General features: G+C 36.8%; 1 protein-coding gene across 1 annotated transcript in view; it reads left to right on the top strand.

Annotated features, from left to right (window-relative positions):
* pcsk1 (proprotein convertase subtilisin/kexin type 1) overlaps positions 1 to 18,811 on the top strand; it is a 59,138-nt gene that overhangs the window by 18,043 nt on the left and 22,284 nt on the right. The window contains exons 4-5 of the mRNA XM_039759382.1: positions 11,634 to 11,780; positions 13,629 to 13,705. Coding sequence (XP_039615316.1) covers positions 11,634 to 11,780; positions 13,629 to 13,705 — 224 coding nt within the window. The remainder of the gene's footprint in view (positions 1 to 11,633; positions 11,781 to 13,628; positions 13,706 to 18,811) is intronic.

Below are 18,811 nucleotides of genomic sequence, written 5' to 3'. Positions count from 1 at the left end.
TTCACAGCTTCACTCTATCACGGATTTTATATGTAAGCATATCTAAATATATAACGCGGATTTTTCGCTGCTTCGCGGGTTCTGTGGACAATGGGTCTTTTTACTTCCTGTACATGCTTCCTCAGTTGGTTTGCCCAGTTGATTTCATACAAGGGACGCTATTGGCGGATGGCTGAGAAGCTACCCAATCAGAGCACGCAGTTAAGTTCCTGTGTGCTGAATGGCTCAGCAACAAAGCGCTGAATTCGATTCCCCAGCGTTAACCAGGAAGACTCGTCTCGCTCATTCAGCATCAACGTGTTTCGCTGTGTAAAGATTTAACTTTTGTGCTCTTTTGTGTTTATCTTTGTGCATAGTCAAGCCCTTCATTATGGTTCCAAAACGATCTGCTCCTGCTACTGCTTCAGGGGCCGTGCCCAAGCGCCAATGGAAGATGTTAATGATTGCCGAAAAGGTAAACGTTTTGGATATGTTGAAGGAAGGGAAAAGCTACACCAGTGTAGGACACCATTACGGCATCAATGAGGCTATGATTCTTTTTTTTTAAAAAGTAGGAAAGGAATATAAGATCTATGGCCACAGTGTCCTTTTAACCAGGGTGCAAAACGAGTTGTAAGTGGATGTAATAAGGCAGTAGTCCCGATGGAATCTGCTTTAGGGATTTGGATTGAAGTCTGCCGGAAGAAGAACAACGGCGGTGCTACACAGTTGCCTGAAAAGGCTCCTTTAGAAGAGCTGTAGCACTCTCCTTTGTTGTGCAGTAAAACTAAACTCATCATTATCGGTCAAGTCATTGTGTCATTGTTGGTGAGTAACAAAATTTAATTTTCTACTTACACTACTTAGTACATGTACGTACATTTAGTGTCACTGTACACACATTTACTGTATACAATTTTTCTTGCATTGTATGTATTTATTGCTGGTGGCCTGTCTATTGTAAAGGCTGTAACATATGTGATATCGGAGATGCTGATATCTTATAATATTTAGGTTTTACTGTTGTCGCAGTTGGGGGCACTAGCGCTCCCTTGAACCCTCAGGTACCACGCCAAACACCTGGTATTTACAAGTTTCTGACCACTTATAAAATGTGTTCAATGTGCTGCCCATTGTGTTGGATTGTCAATGCAACCCTCTTCTCCCACTCTTCACACACTGATAGCAACACCGTAGGAGAAATGCTAGCACAGGCTTCCAGTATCCGTAGTTTCAGGTGCTGCACATCTCGTATCTTCACAGCATAGACAATTGCCTTCCGATGACCCCAAAGATAAAAGTCTAAGGGGGTCAGATCGGGAGACCTTGGGGGCCATTCAACTGGCCCACGACGACCAATCCACTTTCCAGGAAACTGTTCATCTAGGAATGCTCGGACCTGACACCCATAATGTGGTGGTGCACCATCTTGCTGAAAAAACTCAGGGAACGTGCCAGCTTCAGTGCATAAAGAGGGAAACACATCATCATGTAGCAATTTCGCATATCCAGTGGCCTTGAGGTTTCCATTGATGAAGAATGGCCCCACTATCTTTGTACCCCATATACCACACCATACCATCAATTTTTTTGTTTCTCCTGCGGTGTTGCTATCAGTGTGTGAAGAGTGGGAGAAGAGGGTTGCATTGACATTCCAACACAATGGGCAGCACATTGAACACATTTTATAAGTGGTCAGAAACTTGTAAATAACTCATGAAAGAATAAAGTTACGTTAAAACCAAGCACACCATTGTTTTTCTTGTGAAATTCCCAATAAGTTTGATGTGTCACATGACCCTCTTCCTATTGAAAAAACAAAAGTTGGATCCAAAATGGCCGACTTCCAAATGGCCACCATGGTCGCCACCCATCTTGAAAAGTTTCCCCCCTCACATATACTAATGTGCCACAAACAGGAAGTTAATATCACCAACCATTCCCATTTTATTAAAGTGTATCCATATAAATGGCCCACCCTGTACTTCCTCATAGCTCCAGGAATTTTGTTTTGATTCCCCAAGAAAGTCATTGACTGTACAGAATTTGCATATTCTTCTCACTTTAGTCTTTCCTCAATATACTACAGGTTTCATGTGCATGTTGGGTAAATTGGTAATAGGAAATCTACCTAGTATGAGCAAATGTGGTCAAGTATAAATCTGAGTGTGCCCTCTAGATTTGGTTTTTACTTTTTGTCTGATGTAGTATACCTATAATTGGAAACTGTAAATGAAATGAACAGTTTTCAAAACATTAATTTGTGGAATAAGAAAATAAACTCCTTTAAAAAATCACTGTTGCAATAAAATGCTTAGGAAGTACACAATCCTTTTTTATTTATTATATTGTATTACTAATTGAATGGCATAGTAATGCTATGTTTAGCACTGGTACCTCACAACTACAGAATCCAGAGTTAGATTTTCATTCAGATTGCTGTGTATGTAGAGTTTGCGAATTACACTGAGGTTGGTGCGTCATTTATTGATATACTCCTGTTTCCTCCAACATTGCTAACTTTTTAGGTTTCCTGTTTTACTGTACATTGGCCACTTGTGAGCAAATAAAGTTGTGAATATACTGTAATTATGCTTTACTATGGACTGGTGCCCTAGCAAGGGTTTGGACCTCCCTTGCGCACAGTGCCCCGGAAAAGGCTCTTGTATGATTAAAGGTAATACCTGTATTTGCACATTTCATACTTATGCATAGATCTGAATTGATCGGTCTGTAAAGGGAAGTGTAAATTAAATAGAAATTTAATCTAAGTAATATATTTACAGATATACCAAAGAAATATCTTAAACAGTCTGTTTTGCCTCCACAACTCACTAATTCTCCTCTCCAATTTCAGCCTATCATATTGTTAGCAAAAGTAATGTAGACTTATAACAGTTACTGGGGACTGTAATTAAGATGGCCATTTCCTATTATTGTAGAAAACTAGGGGGCTTCGCCCATACTTCCATTATATCTCACCTGCTCTGCCTGTGTATTGCACCAACGTTTTTGAATTCTTCACGACATTTTACTTTGTCATCTACTCTTTGTCTCGCGGGACGTGAAAGTGTCTCTCTGAGAAAGTCACATCTCATCTCTCTGAAAAAGTCTCGTCTCGTCCCAAGATTTTTTAATATAATAGAGAGATGTTCTAAAAGAATTCAGACCCCTTCGCTTTCTGCTCACTTAATTGTGTTGTGGATTTAATTTTAAATGGATACATTTGCAATTTTTACCAATCAATCTACTCTAAACAACCCATAATGACAAAGTAAAAAAATGTTTTCAGAAAGGTTTGCAAATTTATTAAAAATCAAAACCTGAACATTGAGTACCTCGTAGAAGCCCTTTTAGCAGCAATTATAGCTTTGAGTGTTCTTGGATAAGTCTCTACAAACTTTGGATAGTTTCTCCCATTCCTCCTGGTATCCAAGCTCCATTAGATTGGATGGGAAGCATCTGTAAACTTCCATGTTCAGGTATTGCCATACATTTTCTATGGTATTTAAGTCTGGGCTTTGGCTTGGATATGCAAGGACAGTCAAAAACTTGTCCCAAATCCACTCCAGCATTATCTTTCTTGTATAGTTAGGGCCATTTTCACACTGAAAGGTGACCTCTTACCCCAGTCTGAGGTTGCATGCATTCTGGAGCAGGTTTTCTTTAAGGACCACTCCATGTTTGGCTACAATCATCATTCTCTCTCTTCTGACCAGTCTCTTTATCCCTGCCACTGAGAAGCACCCGAATAGCATGATACTGCCACAACTATGCCTTACCATACGGATGATATAAAGCAGTTGATGAGCAGTGCCTGGTCTTTGTCAGACACAGTGCTTGGGTTTCTCCCAAAGTTAAATGTTTGTCTCATTAGATCGGAATCTTTTTTTCCTCATGCTCACAAAGTCCTTTAAATGCTGTTTGGCAAACTGCAAGCAGGAGTTAGCTACTCTACCATAAACTCCTAATTAATGGAGTCATCCTTCTGACAGGTTCACCCATTTCAGTAGAGGATTTCTGAAGCTCTTTTAGAGTGACCATTGGATTCTTGTTCACCTCCTTGGCCAAGGCTCTTTCTGCACAGTTGCTCAGTTTGGCCAGTTGAGGCAAATGTGCTCCTAGGAGCACTCAAAGCTTTTTGGTTTTATAACCTTGCCCTGATCTATACCTCAGCACAATTAGGACTACAGATAGTTCCTGCTACTTCTTGACTTGTTTCCTGGCCTGACATACAGTGTAAATTGCAGGACCTTATACATACATATGTGTGTCTTTCTACACTTTGTTTTTTGTTCTGTCATACATTGTTAATTGCGGGATTTTACTGTAAACATAGGTGTGTGTCTTTCTAAACTATGTACAAGCAATTAAGTTTGCCACAGATGGACTACAGTGAAGTTCTAGACACCTCTAAAGGATAGTTAAAGCAAACAGGATGCACCTGACTAGAATTTTGAGTACCACAGCAAAGGGTCTGAAAACTTATGAAAATAAGAGATTTATGTTATTTTTAGTTTAAATAAATTTGCAGACCTTTCTGAATATGTTTTCATCTTTTTCATTAGGGGTTATTTAATTTAGAGTGATAGACACAAATGGCAACTTTATTCATTTAAACTTGCATCTACAACACAATAAAGTGTGCAGAATGTGAAGGGTTCTGAATACTTTATGAATCCACTGTAAATTAACTTTCCATTGAGACTGGATTTTTCTGGGCTCAGAGCCATTCTATTGATTCATTAGTGAAAGCTGTTTTTCTTTAGGTGGTCTTCAAATAGGCAAGAATTTCTAGTCAGTCAATGAGTCAATTAGGGACACATAGCTTTATATACTGTATGCTGCATAGATAATAGGACTATAAATAATTTAGTGCTTGCATCACAAATATTTATATAATGTTATGTGATATATTAGCAGTGTCCTGCTGATATGTTTAAACCAAATGTCACTTGATCTCTTCAAATTATCCACAAGGTCACTACTGTATTAGTGTTTTATTTACATCGTCAAACTCTCATATTGTTCTGCTAAAAAAACAATAGAAATGCCTTCATGTATTGTTGTGATCTGTTATATATTGTATTAGACTGTTATAGCTTACTAAAGATACTATGTATTCTATATTTCCACCCTTCTGAAAACTGTCAGTTGATAAATTTAAAGAATATGCCTAGTTTGAACTTATTTGATAGTTCAATCTTAGATGTCACATGGAATGAAGCCGAGGGGCAGTTTAATTTCTCCTCAACAAAGGTGACTTGCTATTGTTGAACTGTTAGGATTTTGTTCAATCACAATAACTGTAGTGTCTTGTCAGATATCCCAGAAAGTAAAGCATTAAAGCAGTTTAGACATGAATTTCAGCTTGTGGTTTTATCTTTGATACACTTGTAATCGTTAAAGCTATTAAATGTCACCTTATTCAGCCCTGTCTCTTGAAGATGTTAGTTGAATTGACATGTCACTGTGGCTTAATTAAAAATGCTCACTTAATAGCATGGTCTTGTCACTGTAAAAGTTCTAAAAATGTTTCTGGTTATGTGATGAGGAAGGGCATTGATGAGGAGTAAAGTTGGTAGGTCTTGGGAATCTTCTGGTACCCTTGAAAATTGGCTTTATTTCTTTGAATTGTTGGCAAAGGTAATCAAGGAGATATAGTTCTAAGCTGGATCTCGGGTAGTAGTATTGAAGTACAACTGAAAAGACAGAGTTTGAGCAATTGCAGATTTGAAAAAGAAGCTCATCAGAAAGAAAAGAAAACATTGTTGTTGTAGTCATCTTATTAGTAATGGCCAGGTTCCACCAAAGGCAAGGGTTTCTTTTTAAGATGGTAATGATTCTAGATGCTCCAAATAGGGGTGTGCGATATTGGCAAAAAATGGTATCTGGATATTTTCTAGGACTGTGATGATTACAATAATTAGACGATATTTTGCATCCTGTAAAAATGTGTTTGTAAAAGTCTTATTGATCTAGCTTGGTCTTGATAATAGGATATTAATTGTAGCTTACTAATGAGATTAATGGAAACAACAGTTAAGGAAAACAGGTCTTATTTATTTACTTAAAACTAAAGTAAAATAACATCAAAACATTAAAATTACCATTCAAAGTATTGCTGAGTTCAAACAGTGCAAGTATGAGTAAACCATTGCAAAGTGGCCTACAGGATTTAAACAAAAAAATTGTACTAAGACCAACAAAATTATTATAATTAAAGCATTTTAAACAGACACTTACCCTTACTGTAAACAAGATATGAATCCAAAGGGAATAAAGTACTAATCATAATTGAAATACAGGGCATGAACATTACAGTTTGGATAAACATAAACTACTAATTAATGGAGTGCACTAAATGTGTTCCATCAGCACTGTAAGAATGACAACATGACAGAGGTAAAGAGATGGTGAACTCTGTATATTGGTAGATGAATTGGCCAAAAGGACAAAAAAAAAATAATCGAAAACAAGTGCTATGTTAAAATGTATTCTTAAGGCGGGAGTTATACACTGACTGACTACTTCTGATGGTGGTGTTCTTAACCTGGCCTCTAGTAGGAAGAGGTAGGTTTGCTGGTGAAAGAAGAAGTAATGTCACAGTTCCTCTTTCATTCCACCACCTATTCTGAAGACAGAAAGGAGAGATGTCCCCTATTCATTTGTGTATCAATCAATCAATCAATCAATCAATCAACATTTATTTATATAGCACATATTCATACAATGAATTACAAAATGAATAGAAAAATAGAAGACACAGTAAAAAATAAACATAAGTCAACATTAATTAACATAGAATAAGAGTAAGGTCCGATGGCCGGGGTGGACAGAAAAAACAAAAAAACTCCAAAGGCTGGAGAAAAAAATAAAATCTGTAGGGGTTCCAGACCAAGAGACCGCCCAGTCCCCTCTGGGCAATCTACCTAACATAAGTCAAACAGTCCTCTTTGTATTTAGGGTTTTCATGGAAGGACCTGATGATGATGGTCACGTAGACTTCTGGCTTTCAGTCCATCAATGTTGGTGCATCATGATGCTTTGAGTAGGTGGTGGTGGCGCAGGCCACCACCACAAAGAAACCGGAAAAAGAAACAGAAGAGAGAGTAGGGGTCAGTATGGATTTTGGAGCCACTGTGAATAGTTATTATGAAGAATTAAACATACAGAGTATCAGTATTAAGTTAAAGTGAAGTTATAAAAAGGCCAAGTTAAAGTAATGTGTTTTCAGCAGTGTTTTAAAGTGCTCTACTGTATTAGCCTGGCGAATTCCTATTGGCAGGCTATTCCAGATTTTAGGTGCATAACAGCAGAAGGCCGCCTCACCACTTCTTTTAAGTTTAGCTTTTGGAATTATAAGGAGACACTCATTTGAAGATCTAAGGTTACGATTTGGAATATAACGTGTCAGGCATTCCGATATATAAGATGGAGCGAGATTATTTAAGGCTTTATAAACCATAAGCAGTATTTTAAAGTCAATCCTGAATGACACAGGCAACCAGTGTAGTGACATCAAAACTGGAGAAATGTGTTCGGATTTTCTTTTCCCAGTTAGGATTCTAGCAGCTGCATTCTGCATTCGTTGCAAGTGATTTATGTCTTTTTTGGGTAGTCCTGAGAGGAGTGCGTTACAGTAATCTAGTCTACTGAAAACAAAAGCGTGAATTAATTTCTCCGCATCTTTCAATGATATAAGAGGTCTAACTTTAGCTATGTTTCTTAACACTACATATACTGTACATACAGTATGTAAATGCAATGTAATATCAAAACATTCCCATCTGCTTAATACAGTTCAGGTTTACAGGAGAACTGTCTCGGCTATGTACAACAAGGCGGAATCCAGTCCTGGGCTGGTCTTAAGTATATCAGAGGACATATATAGCCATGCAGGTCTAATTTAGAATTGCAAGTTAACTTAACAGGCTCGACACTGATAAAAAGAAGATAAATCAGCATAACTGGTGAAGAATTTAACTCAAACATTTGGAGAGCAAATTATATAAAAGAGTTACTCATTGATACATTTAAACCAGGATGATGGAACCATGAGCCATCTGTGTGAATACATGAAGCCAGTTATATTTCCCCAGTGGATATTTGACCCTGTCGTTGCCATTTAGACTTCTCCATGCTTAAAATGTACTGGAGAACTGGATTTTAGTTCCATACATGTATTATCTCAGGACACAGGTGTGAGACACACCTTACATGTGACGGGAATGATGGGACAATTAATAATGACCTATTTGCCTGTCTTAATATGAATGTCTGTTGTTAGCAAGCCATTTAAAGACATGGCTGGCTGAACCTCAATATACTGTATATTCTGCTTGTATGAAGTATGAAGGCACTGTCCTCTTATTAGTATAGGAGATGTTTAAAAATGTCTGATGTAAAATAGCTCCTGTTCCTGTTTCTTTCTAGGCAAATGCTCCTTATTTTGTAAATTGAAGAAGACTGGAGGCACACATTAAAAAGCATAACCATTTTTAGATGATATTAACAATGGATTTGTGCCAATATTTGTTAAGGCCCAAATATATATAATATACCCTACAGCAAATAAAGTCTATATATGTGCTTCTTCAAGTTTGCATATCTGGAATCTAGCTGTCTGTCAAGTTATTTCTAAAGGATTAAATAATTTACTTTAATGAAGTCACTGCATGACAGGGTTATAATAAAATTATATTAAATGTTTCTCTTGCCAAAGTTAGTATTTTTTATGGTAGCAGAAAAAATGTTGCAGTCCTGCCATTTTGTTTGGCATTTCCATGGAGAAGCTTCAATTAAAGCAGTTGTGCTTAATTCCACAAAAAGGCCTTTTTATCTTTTCAAAAAAGGTGTGCTCAAAGAACTCAATTTCAAAATCCTGTAATATACACAAAAAATCAAAAAATGTAATGTAATTTGAATATAATAAAAAGAAATGGAAGGAAATAAAAAATAAATTAAATGTAAGGTTTCATTATCATGTAGCAAAATATTTTTCAGGTTTTCAAATACAGTATAAGTTTGCTTGTAATATGCCAAAATATTGTCCAGTGTGTCACAAACTATTTTAACAGAGTAAACTCTATACCAGACTTTAATATATAGGACTAACAGAAAGGTGGTTTACATCCATAAAATATTTGAACTGTTGCATTTTTTGATTGCCCAAAGTTTAATTACACATTTCAATAATAATAATAATCCCAGAGCTTTAAAGTGTAGGAAGAAAAGGTCTAAATCTCATAGCATAGAAAAGAGAGAAAAATGTTGAGAACAGGTCTGAAGCTGTGAGTGGAACTGTAGAAAACTCCACAGTGCATAACATGATTTAAATATTCAAACGAAAAGTTTAAAATCAAAATGAAACTGACCAAGATCCAATTTTATTTTTTGAGAACAGTAAAAGTATAATCTCAGCAGGGTCACCTGTTTAAAATTATCATAACAGAGATTTGCATACCTTATAATATATTAACCAATTTACTGGATACACAAACAAGTCACATAAGCAGTAATCAAGCTGGTAGAGTATGATGCACATACTGTACTTATTTTTATTTTTGTTTTGTGGATACCATGCGTTGTATCTTGGGAATGTGAAAATTGCGTCAAAATGTTTTATACTAGTTAAACATTTAGTCAGAGTATGAGCTTTGACAAGTGACCAAAATAATTAACAACACACCTTCTGTTATTGTAGCTTAGTAGGGGATGAGTTTGTGATGTGTAGAGCTTTATTTGTTTAATAAAGGAAATTAAGTAGTTCTACAGTCAGTGTATATTTCAGTGTAGTGCAGAAAATGACATTTAAATCATCTACCCTTTTACCAAATACCTTAGGTAGAGCTGTTCCTGGCAGCATAAGGTACAGTATGGAATCCAGCCCTTTTTATTTTTATACTGAATAAAATATATGCACCTGTTTGTGTTGCTCCTAATATCTTTTTTTTTTACTTTCATATAACTGTGGCTATTACTGAAGTGCTAATGTTTAAGGGCTTGTATAAAATTATCCAAATATAATAAAAATAAGTTTGATCTCCAAGGATTCAGATTTTTCATTGAGACAACAATGGATCTAAGATGAGTCACAAACTGAAGTAACACTTGGCAGGTGTAAAGGTTGTATGTTTTTCCGTTTCATGTGTGATTCATCCTGTTTTCTTTAAAATGCCTCACATTTTCAATGTCTTAACTAGATTCTCTTGTGCTGGAAAATATTCCCAAAATGTAATAATCAATAAACTTGGGTAGGGTGTATAACATGTTTTACATTTTTAAAATTTAGAGTTTGTACAGTGTATCTTATTAATATATCACCACATCACCACATACATAATAATACCTTGTACTGTACTTCTTTTTATCATATGACACAAAAGTGCTTTAAATATTATGATGTTATGTTTACCTTATTAAGAATTGTTATAATGTGTTCAAATACAGTAATACATTAAAAAGAACTCCAAAAAAATGTAGTATTAAATTCAAGTTCTAAGGTATGTCTATACGTCAACACGGCTTTGTGAATTTCCCCTTGGGATTAATAAAGTAATCTATCTATCTATCTATCTATCTATCTATCTATCTATCTATCTATCTATCTATCTATCTTAACATTCTGATGCATACTTAACATGATGGCCAATAATACTGAAAAAAATTAATTCCCCACTAAAGCACTGTAAGATATTATGTGTCCTCATGCACAATGGTAATGCACTGAAGAGCCATTCACCCCACACATTTCATATTCCTTTCAGTCAAATTCTTATATTCAGTACTATACCACCTTCATTGTGAATAACAAGAAGTAACTATATGGAGTGTCCACTAATTCACCCATTTATTTTCTAACCTGTTTATACTGTACAGTACAGGGTGATGGGGAGCTGGTAAATGAATGGAATTGAAAATGGTCAAAGTCCAGTTTAGGGCATACTCACTCACAGTACCTGCCCATGGTCATTCATATTGGAACAATTAAGAGTACCCTATCAACCTTATTATTATCTTTGGGATAAAATCAGAGTCACCGAAGTAAAAAAGATCAGGAGAGAATATGCAAACTCCTTCCAGACAGTCCCAGAATCAGGTTTTGAGCCAGGATCAAATAAAAGTAATCATTGCACCACTGTGTTTTTCTCTGGTGTCTTCATGATATTTTAAATTACATATTGCAGGGAAACAGTTACAATATTAATGTTTGAAGGTGATCATGAGAAATATAACTGACCTGTTATTTCAAAGTGCTATGTCATACTAAATGATAAATAATTTATGTTTACTGCTCTTGCTTGATCACTGTGTTGCGTCCTGTTTCGGGTCTTTGTAAATCTGGTCACCCTAAATAATAAAGATACCATGGTTTTTCTTAAAGCATTCTGATTGATGTAAGTAGAAGTCAAATGAGCTGTGAAAGTTATAGAAAAATGGTAGTGGAAATAAATAAGGGTATGTGGTTTATCTTAAAATCTTAATCCTTGGTGCTTTGGCTAAAAGAAAAGCCGTATTATATTAAATTATCCTCACTAAGATTGTAAGATATTTTTTAATGTTCAGAGCTCTCTTGCAAGGTAATTTTTGTAGTTATAAGTATTAAAAATAAAGTAGTTTACATGTTTTCAATCTTTAATTTCTTACTTAAGCAAGATACAAGGACTTCACCTTCACTACCTAAACTGGATCTCCATGTTCTCCCTGTATGGAAGAAAGGCATTACAGGCAAAGGTGTGGTCATAACAGTACTTGATGATGGACTAGAGTGGAATCATACAGACATCTATTCAAACTATGTAAGCATATTTAGTTGTTTTGTTTGTTTTCTTCTTGGATTAAATGTAAATGAAGTAGTGCTGGTTCATGATAACAGTCATATTTTAACCATCCTATGTGCAAGTTTCATTTAATTAAGCCGATTACCTGTTTACAGAAAAGAAAAATAAAATGTAAAGAAAAAACAAACTTGTAAAGGCACAGTTTTCAAAGATATGTTTAAAGAAAGACTTGTGTTGTCCTAGAGTTGAGAAAAAGCATTATAGGCAAAGTAATAGTCATCACTGCACTTGATTAGGGGATGAAATATTATCATACAGACATATATTTATGTGGTGCAAGTATGCTTGTTTTTTTTTTTTTGTTTTTTGTTGAAAATTTCTTTTTGATTTGTCGAAATTTCTCAACAGCATTGCCTCCTGCAAAAGAAATAAGGCTAATTATACCCATCATAACCAGGAGGTGGTGCCACCACAATAGCATTGGGTTGGGCAAACCCATGAATAATAAATACTGTAGTTTTATTTGATGTCCACCAAGTTACTAAATGATGATATATGTTTACCTCACAAGGGCACAAAAAAGTATCTCATCTGTAAAGAACAGTGGTAAAACAGCTTAATAATACATGAAGTTTGGGTTACTTGGAAGAGATACAGGCCCCAAGTTTAAAGCCCCTTCTTAAAAGTCTTAGGTTGAGCTTAGAGAAGGGAAGAGTGATTGAAGAAAGTTTAACTGGCAGGAGGAAGGAAGGCCAACATAAGAGGTGTTTTGTAAATTGAAAGTTTGACAAGCTATTTGCATCTCACTGTGTGAAAGTGGACTGACCACCTCATAGGATAGTTAATGACAGCCTTAGTGTAGGTAGGCCTTTATGCTCAGGCTTTTCTGGTTTTGTCTTTTTTGTGTACTATATCTTTATTATGGTATTGCTATAATTAATGTGAAATATTTGCACACTGCCCTAAAATAGGACTTGATTTGCTGCATTGTTATTAAAAACTTGAATTTTATACAACATGACTTTTTGGTAAGATAGAATATTTGAATACATTCATTTTATGATTCAAATGTTAGTTACCTCTTGTTTTGTATACACAAGGGTATATACATTATGTGAATATATTGTAAGAAGGTCATTATCATAATAAATAATGAGTCATCCAGGTAGGGTTTTGATTAATCTGCAGAATTTGTTGTTTAGAATGAGAATTAGAAAAGCATGTCTTTTTAGTTATCACCGGGCACATCAAAATTCCAGTCATGATACATAAACTTAGTACTGTGGTACTAAGACAATGCTTATATACTTCAAGACCAGTAGTGTTAAGATATTTTTATTCCTTTGTAAACACCATTTAGATTTATTGACAGTCTGAAATTTTATTTACCAATTAAATGTATCAAAAGTTCATTATAAAAGTAAACATTTTCATCTGTTAAAATAAGAGATTTTTTGTTGAGTTTGCCAAAAGCCACTGCTAAATCGGGAAAATACAAGGACATGATGATAGGCAAAAATAAATTAACTTTTGAAATTTTTAGTATCTGATCTGATAAATGAAAATTTCAGTAATAATTCTTTTTTCAAATTGGGACTGTACAATAAAATTACATGCTTCATGTGCTCAATTTCCTTCTCCTTGGAGCTGTATTGGCTAGTAAGGCACACTGTCTAGTGTCTTTGTTGTTGGCAAGTTTTACTTGTGTTTCTTTGTCTATGAACAGTGCAAAGCCTTTTGCTACATTGGGAGCACCTTTTTATTTGAAAAAAATATTGTGGTAAATTTCTGTTTTATCAATACTACAGTAGAATGATTTTAATATTCTTTTACAACATTTTTTTTTTACCTTTTACATGTATTTAGGATCCTGCTGCAAGTTATGATTTTAATGACAATGATCCAGATCCATTCCCAAGATATGACCCTACCAATGAAAACAAGTAAGTTGTATTTTCTGAAGTGGAACTTTGCTGGATAATTTGAAATAGCAGTTATTGTGTTAAATGGACTACAGACAAAAAACAGCCTTGGACAAAAAGATATATCTATGGTTGGTGGGGTTGGGGAAGGTTGGGAGTGGGTTGTTCTGGATTGCCCAGAGGAAAACCACACACACACACACACATGAGGAAGATGCAGACTCTGAGCAGGACAAGGAATTAATCCAAGGTTTCTTCAACTTTTGTATGGCAAGGCTTATCACTGCCACCATTATGTTTTTACTGATTTCACATATACAGTAGGGTTTTCATACAATCCTTTGTTAAAGGTTGCCAAAAGCCATGTTTGTTTACTTTTTTCATTACTGGCTGTTCTTAGTTTTTTATACTTTTAATCTCTTTACATATATATTTTCTCTAATAGAAGAAGGCATCTATGCGAGCCCATCATTCCCAGAATTATAGCAAGAAAGCAATATTGTGACAAAAACTTTGCCAATATCAACATTAAATAAAGTACATGTTGTGATATACACAGAGAAAACAGATTATAAGTAAACTTCAAAAAATCAAACCTACAATGTCTCAATCATGGCCTCTGTTCTGTTCACCATCAATAGTCACTCTCCTTCCTGCCATGAGATTGCTTCAACCTCATCCAGAGTGATGGGAGTGTAACATCTGCTCCTGGGGTATCCAACATTTGCTTCTGGAATATTCAGGCTAGGTCTCTGTCGAATGGATGATTGTCTCAGACCCCTGTTGAACTTGAACCTTTAGTCACCTTGTTCTGCTAGTGAGAGAGCACATTCCCACTCCTTTCTCTCTGCATCTGTGTGCCCTTTGGCAGCTAGAAAGTGTTGCCACTAGCCTCTCTTTTAGCTTAGGTTAGATTTTATTATGCCAGTAGATAATATGTGCTACACGGTTACAAGAAAATAAGCCAAGACACAACATATGACAGTAATTGTTATAATCTGTACACAAACCCACAAGATTTGTACAAATAAACATACAGTACATCCGGAAAGTATTCACAGTGCATCACTTTTGATGAATTGATGAATGGATTAAATTCATTTTTTTTCCTCAGAATTCTACACACAACACCCATAACAACACAACACATAATGACAACATGAAAAAAGTTTACTTGAGGTTTTTGCAAATTTATTAAAAATAAAAAACTGAGAAATCACATGTACATCAGTATTCACAGCCTTTGCTCAATATTTTGTCGATGCACCTTTGGCAGCAATTACAGCCTCAAGTCTTTTTGAGTATGATGCCACAAGCTTGGCACCCCTACCCTTGGCCAATTTCGCCCATTCCTCTTTGTAGCACTTCTCAAGCACCATCAGGTTGGATGGGAAGCGTCGGTGCACAGCCATTTTAAGATCTCTCCAGAGATGTTCAATCGGATTCAAGTCTGGGCTCTAGCTGCGCCATTCAAGGACATTAACAGAGATGTCCTGAAGCCACTCCTTTGATATCTTGGCTGTGTGCTTAGGGTCGTTGTTCTGCTGAAAGATGAACCGTCACCCCAGTCTGAGGTCAAGAGCGCTCTGGAGCAGGTTTTCATCCAGGATGTCTCTGTACATTGCTGCAGTCATCTTTCCCTTTATCCTGACTAGTCTCCCAGTTCCTGCCGCTGAAAAACATCCCCACAGCATGATGCTGCCACCACCATGCTTCACTGTAGGGATGGCATTGGCCTGGCGATCAGTGGTGCCTGGTTTTCTCCAAACGTGAGTTCAATCTTTGTCTCATCAAACCAGAGAATTTTGTTTCTCATGGTCTGAGACTCCTTTTGGCAAACTCCAGGCGGGCTGCCATGTGCCTTTTACTGAGGAGTGGCTTCCGTCTGACCACTCTACCATACAGGCCTGATTGGTGGATTACTGCAGAGATGGTTGTCCTTCTGGAAGGTTCTCCTCTCTCCACAGAGGACCTCTGGAGCTCTGACAGAGTGACCATCGGGTTCTTGGTCACCTCCCTGACTAAGGCACTTCTCCCCCCCATTTGCTCAGTTTAGATGGCTGGCCAGCTCTAGGAAGAGTCCTGGTGGTTTCAAAACTTCTTCCACTTACAGATGATGGAGGCCACTGTGCTCATTGGGACCTTCAAAGCAGCAGAAATGTTTCTGTAACCTTCCCCAAATTTGTGCCTCGAGACAATCCTGTCTCGGAGGTCTACAGACAATTCCTTTGACTTCATGCTTGGTTTGTGCTCTGACATTGACTGTCAACTGTGGGACCTTATATAGACAGGTGTGTGCCTTTCCAAATCATGTCCAATCAACTGAATTTACAACAGTTAGACTCCAATTAGGTTGCAGAAACAGCTCAAGGATGATCAGGGGAAACAAGATGCACCTGAGCTCAATTTTGAGCTTCATGACAAAGGCTGTGAATACTTATGTATATGTGCTTTTTCAATTTTTTTATATTTAATAAATTTGCAAAAATCTCAAGTAAACATTTTCCATGTTGTCATTATGGGGTGTTGTGTGTAGAATTCTGAGGAAAAAAATGAATTTAATCCATTTTGGAATAAGGCTGTAACATAACAAAATGTGGAAAAAGTGATGTGCTGTGAATTCTTTCCGGATGCACTGTATTATCTTTAACAGCTGTATCCCTATAACTAGAATTCAAAATGCTTATAACTCTTGGAATAAAAGAGTTCTTAAATCTGTTGCTGTTTGCACACAGGAACGTGAATCTGCAGCCCAATGGCAAAAAATGAAACTTAAGAAAAAGTAGATGACTACTGCCCAAAAAATCAAGTAAGCCTTCTTCCTACCTCGTTTGTGACATAACGCGGTAACAGAGGGCTACTGCTAACTAATAATTTTACAGCTAATTTTGACAATATTGTTTAGACAAGATTCATGTTCTTAATTCTAAGGTTTCAAAACCATTATATAAAAACGAATTAGACAAAAGATTCAATAAAAGACTTAGAAAAAATATTTAATTTGGTTTTGTAACTTTAAACATTTAGTTTCTTTAGAGGACAGCTGTTTCTTTCCCGTCTTCCACATTGAATCTGTGTTACGATCAAAGGTTCGCCCTTATGATTGTTTCCAGAATTATTTTATTGCCTTACCATGTCCACACTACCCGCTTTTATTATTGTTGTTTAGAGAGTGGAAGAAGGGGAACATCCAAAATCTAAAGCATTGTCCTTGGTCTTAGAGATATGTACTTGTAAAAAGGAACAGTCACACTATTGAACATATTCATCTACTGTATACTAATAAAAGGCAAAGCCCTCCCTCATTCACTCACTCACTCACTCACTGACTCACTCATCGCTAATTCTCCAACTTACCGTGTAGGTAGAAGGCTGAAATTTGGCAGGCTTATTCCTTACAGCTTACTTACAAAAGTTAAGCAGGTTTCATTTCGAAATTCTACACATAACGGTCGACAAAAGTCTGCCATGTTGAGCTTTCTTATTTATGGCCCCATCTTCACGAAATTTGGTAGGCGGCTTCCCTGCGCTAACCAAAACCGATGTATGTACTTATTTCGGTGGTATGACGCCACTGTCGGACACCATATTGAACTTTCCATCGTCACTAATTCTCCAACTTCCTGAGTAGGTAGGAGGCTGAAATTTGACAGGCTCATTCCTTATGGCTTACTTACAAAAGTTAAGCAGGTTTCATTTTGAAATTCTACGAGTAACGGTCATAACGGTCAACAATGTCCGCCATGTTGAACTTTCTTATTCATGGCCCCATCTTCACAAAATTTGGTAGGCGGCTTCCCTGCGCTAACCGAAACCAATGTACGTACTTATTTCGGTGGTATGACGCCACTGTCAGCCGCCATATTGAACTTTTCCAACGTCACTAATTCTCCAACTTCCTGTGTAGGTAGAAGGCTGAAATTTGGTACTTATTCCGGTGGTAAGATGCCACTGTCGGCCGCCATATTGAACTTTTCAACGGTCTTTGTTACTTATGGGCCCATCGTCAAGAAATTTGGTGCGCGGGTTCCCAACGCTAACTGAATCCTACGTACATACATATATACGTCCATAGCCTGCCGCACGGTCACCGTGTGAGCGGCGTTGGTCCCCATCCCAACGCCTCCCACGTTGTTGGCTGCCTGCCTATATAAGGCCGTCCGTCGCTCCAGTCTCTACATTCCCTTCCTTGCTTCGCCACGGGATTCACGTCTCCCTGCTGATAACTACAGCCTTTTTATTTAATCCACGGCTTCTCTGCTGTTTTATTGTTCATTTATTACGATTATAGTTATTGTGTAGGTATTTTAGACTTACTTTACATTGTTCAGGTACCCATTTCCTTTATCATTCCAACCGTACCCCCATTAACATGTCTATTGAGGTTATCACCATCGATCAAAGAACTGTCACTTGCCGAGTGGTTTCCATACCCGGAGATGGCACCTACCTTTTCCATTCTCTTTGTTACATATTGCACGGCCAAATCAAGCTCACTCTTGATATCCGGAGGAACATTGTATCTTATGTATTGAATGACTGGGACAAGTTCAAGGTGTAGACTTATGACGGTACAGGAAATAATTATACTACACAGGAGCACTATAAGAGTGAAATGCTTAAGCCCTTCACCTATGGTTCTGCATGTGAGTTGATGGCTGATGCTGAATTGTTTGGTTGTCGCTTTCAAGTGTACCAAAATGGCCAAATATTTTACACCTTTCAACAACCGCCAATGCCTCTTAAACGTCTTAGATTCACAGGTGACGATTTTAGTAGTGGACACTTTGATGTTTATGAATGTTTAAACTTTCAAAAGCTGGATGTGAAGTTATCGATGAAACCGGTTGTGTGCTTACAACGCTTGACAGATGCCGAATGTCACTTTAACACAAGTCCTGCAAATACTGTCGTAATTGAAACAAACCATGAAACTTAAACCGATTATGACAGCAGCAATCCAAGCTGTGAGATTTAAGACAAGATTACTTTTCACATGGCCAACTGTATGTTGCATGCTCAAGAGTAAGCTCAGTGCACAGCTTGGTCATATTACAACCGGAGTGCCGAACTGACAATGTGGTATACAAAGAGATCCTTAACAAATAATTATTGGTATATTTTCCC

The sequence above is a fragment of the Polypterus senegalus genome, chromosome 7, assembly GCF_016835505.1.
Source record: "Polypterus senegalus isolate Bchr_013 chromosome 7, ASM1683550v1, whole genome shotgun sequence".
NCBI lineage: Eukaryota > Metazoa > Chordata > Cladistia > Polypteriformes > Polypteridae > Polypterus > Polypterus senegalus.
Note: the sequence above shows the minus strand (reverse complement) of the source record. Positions and strands in the feature narration are given on the sequence as shown.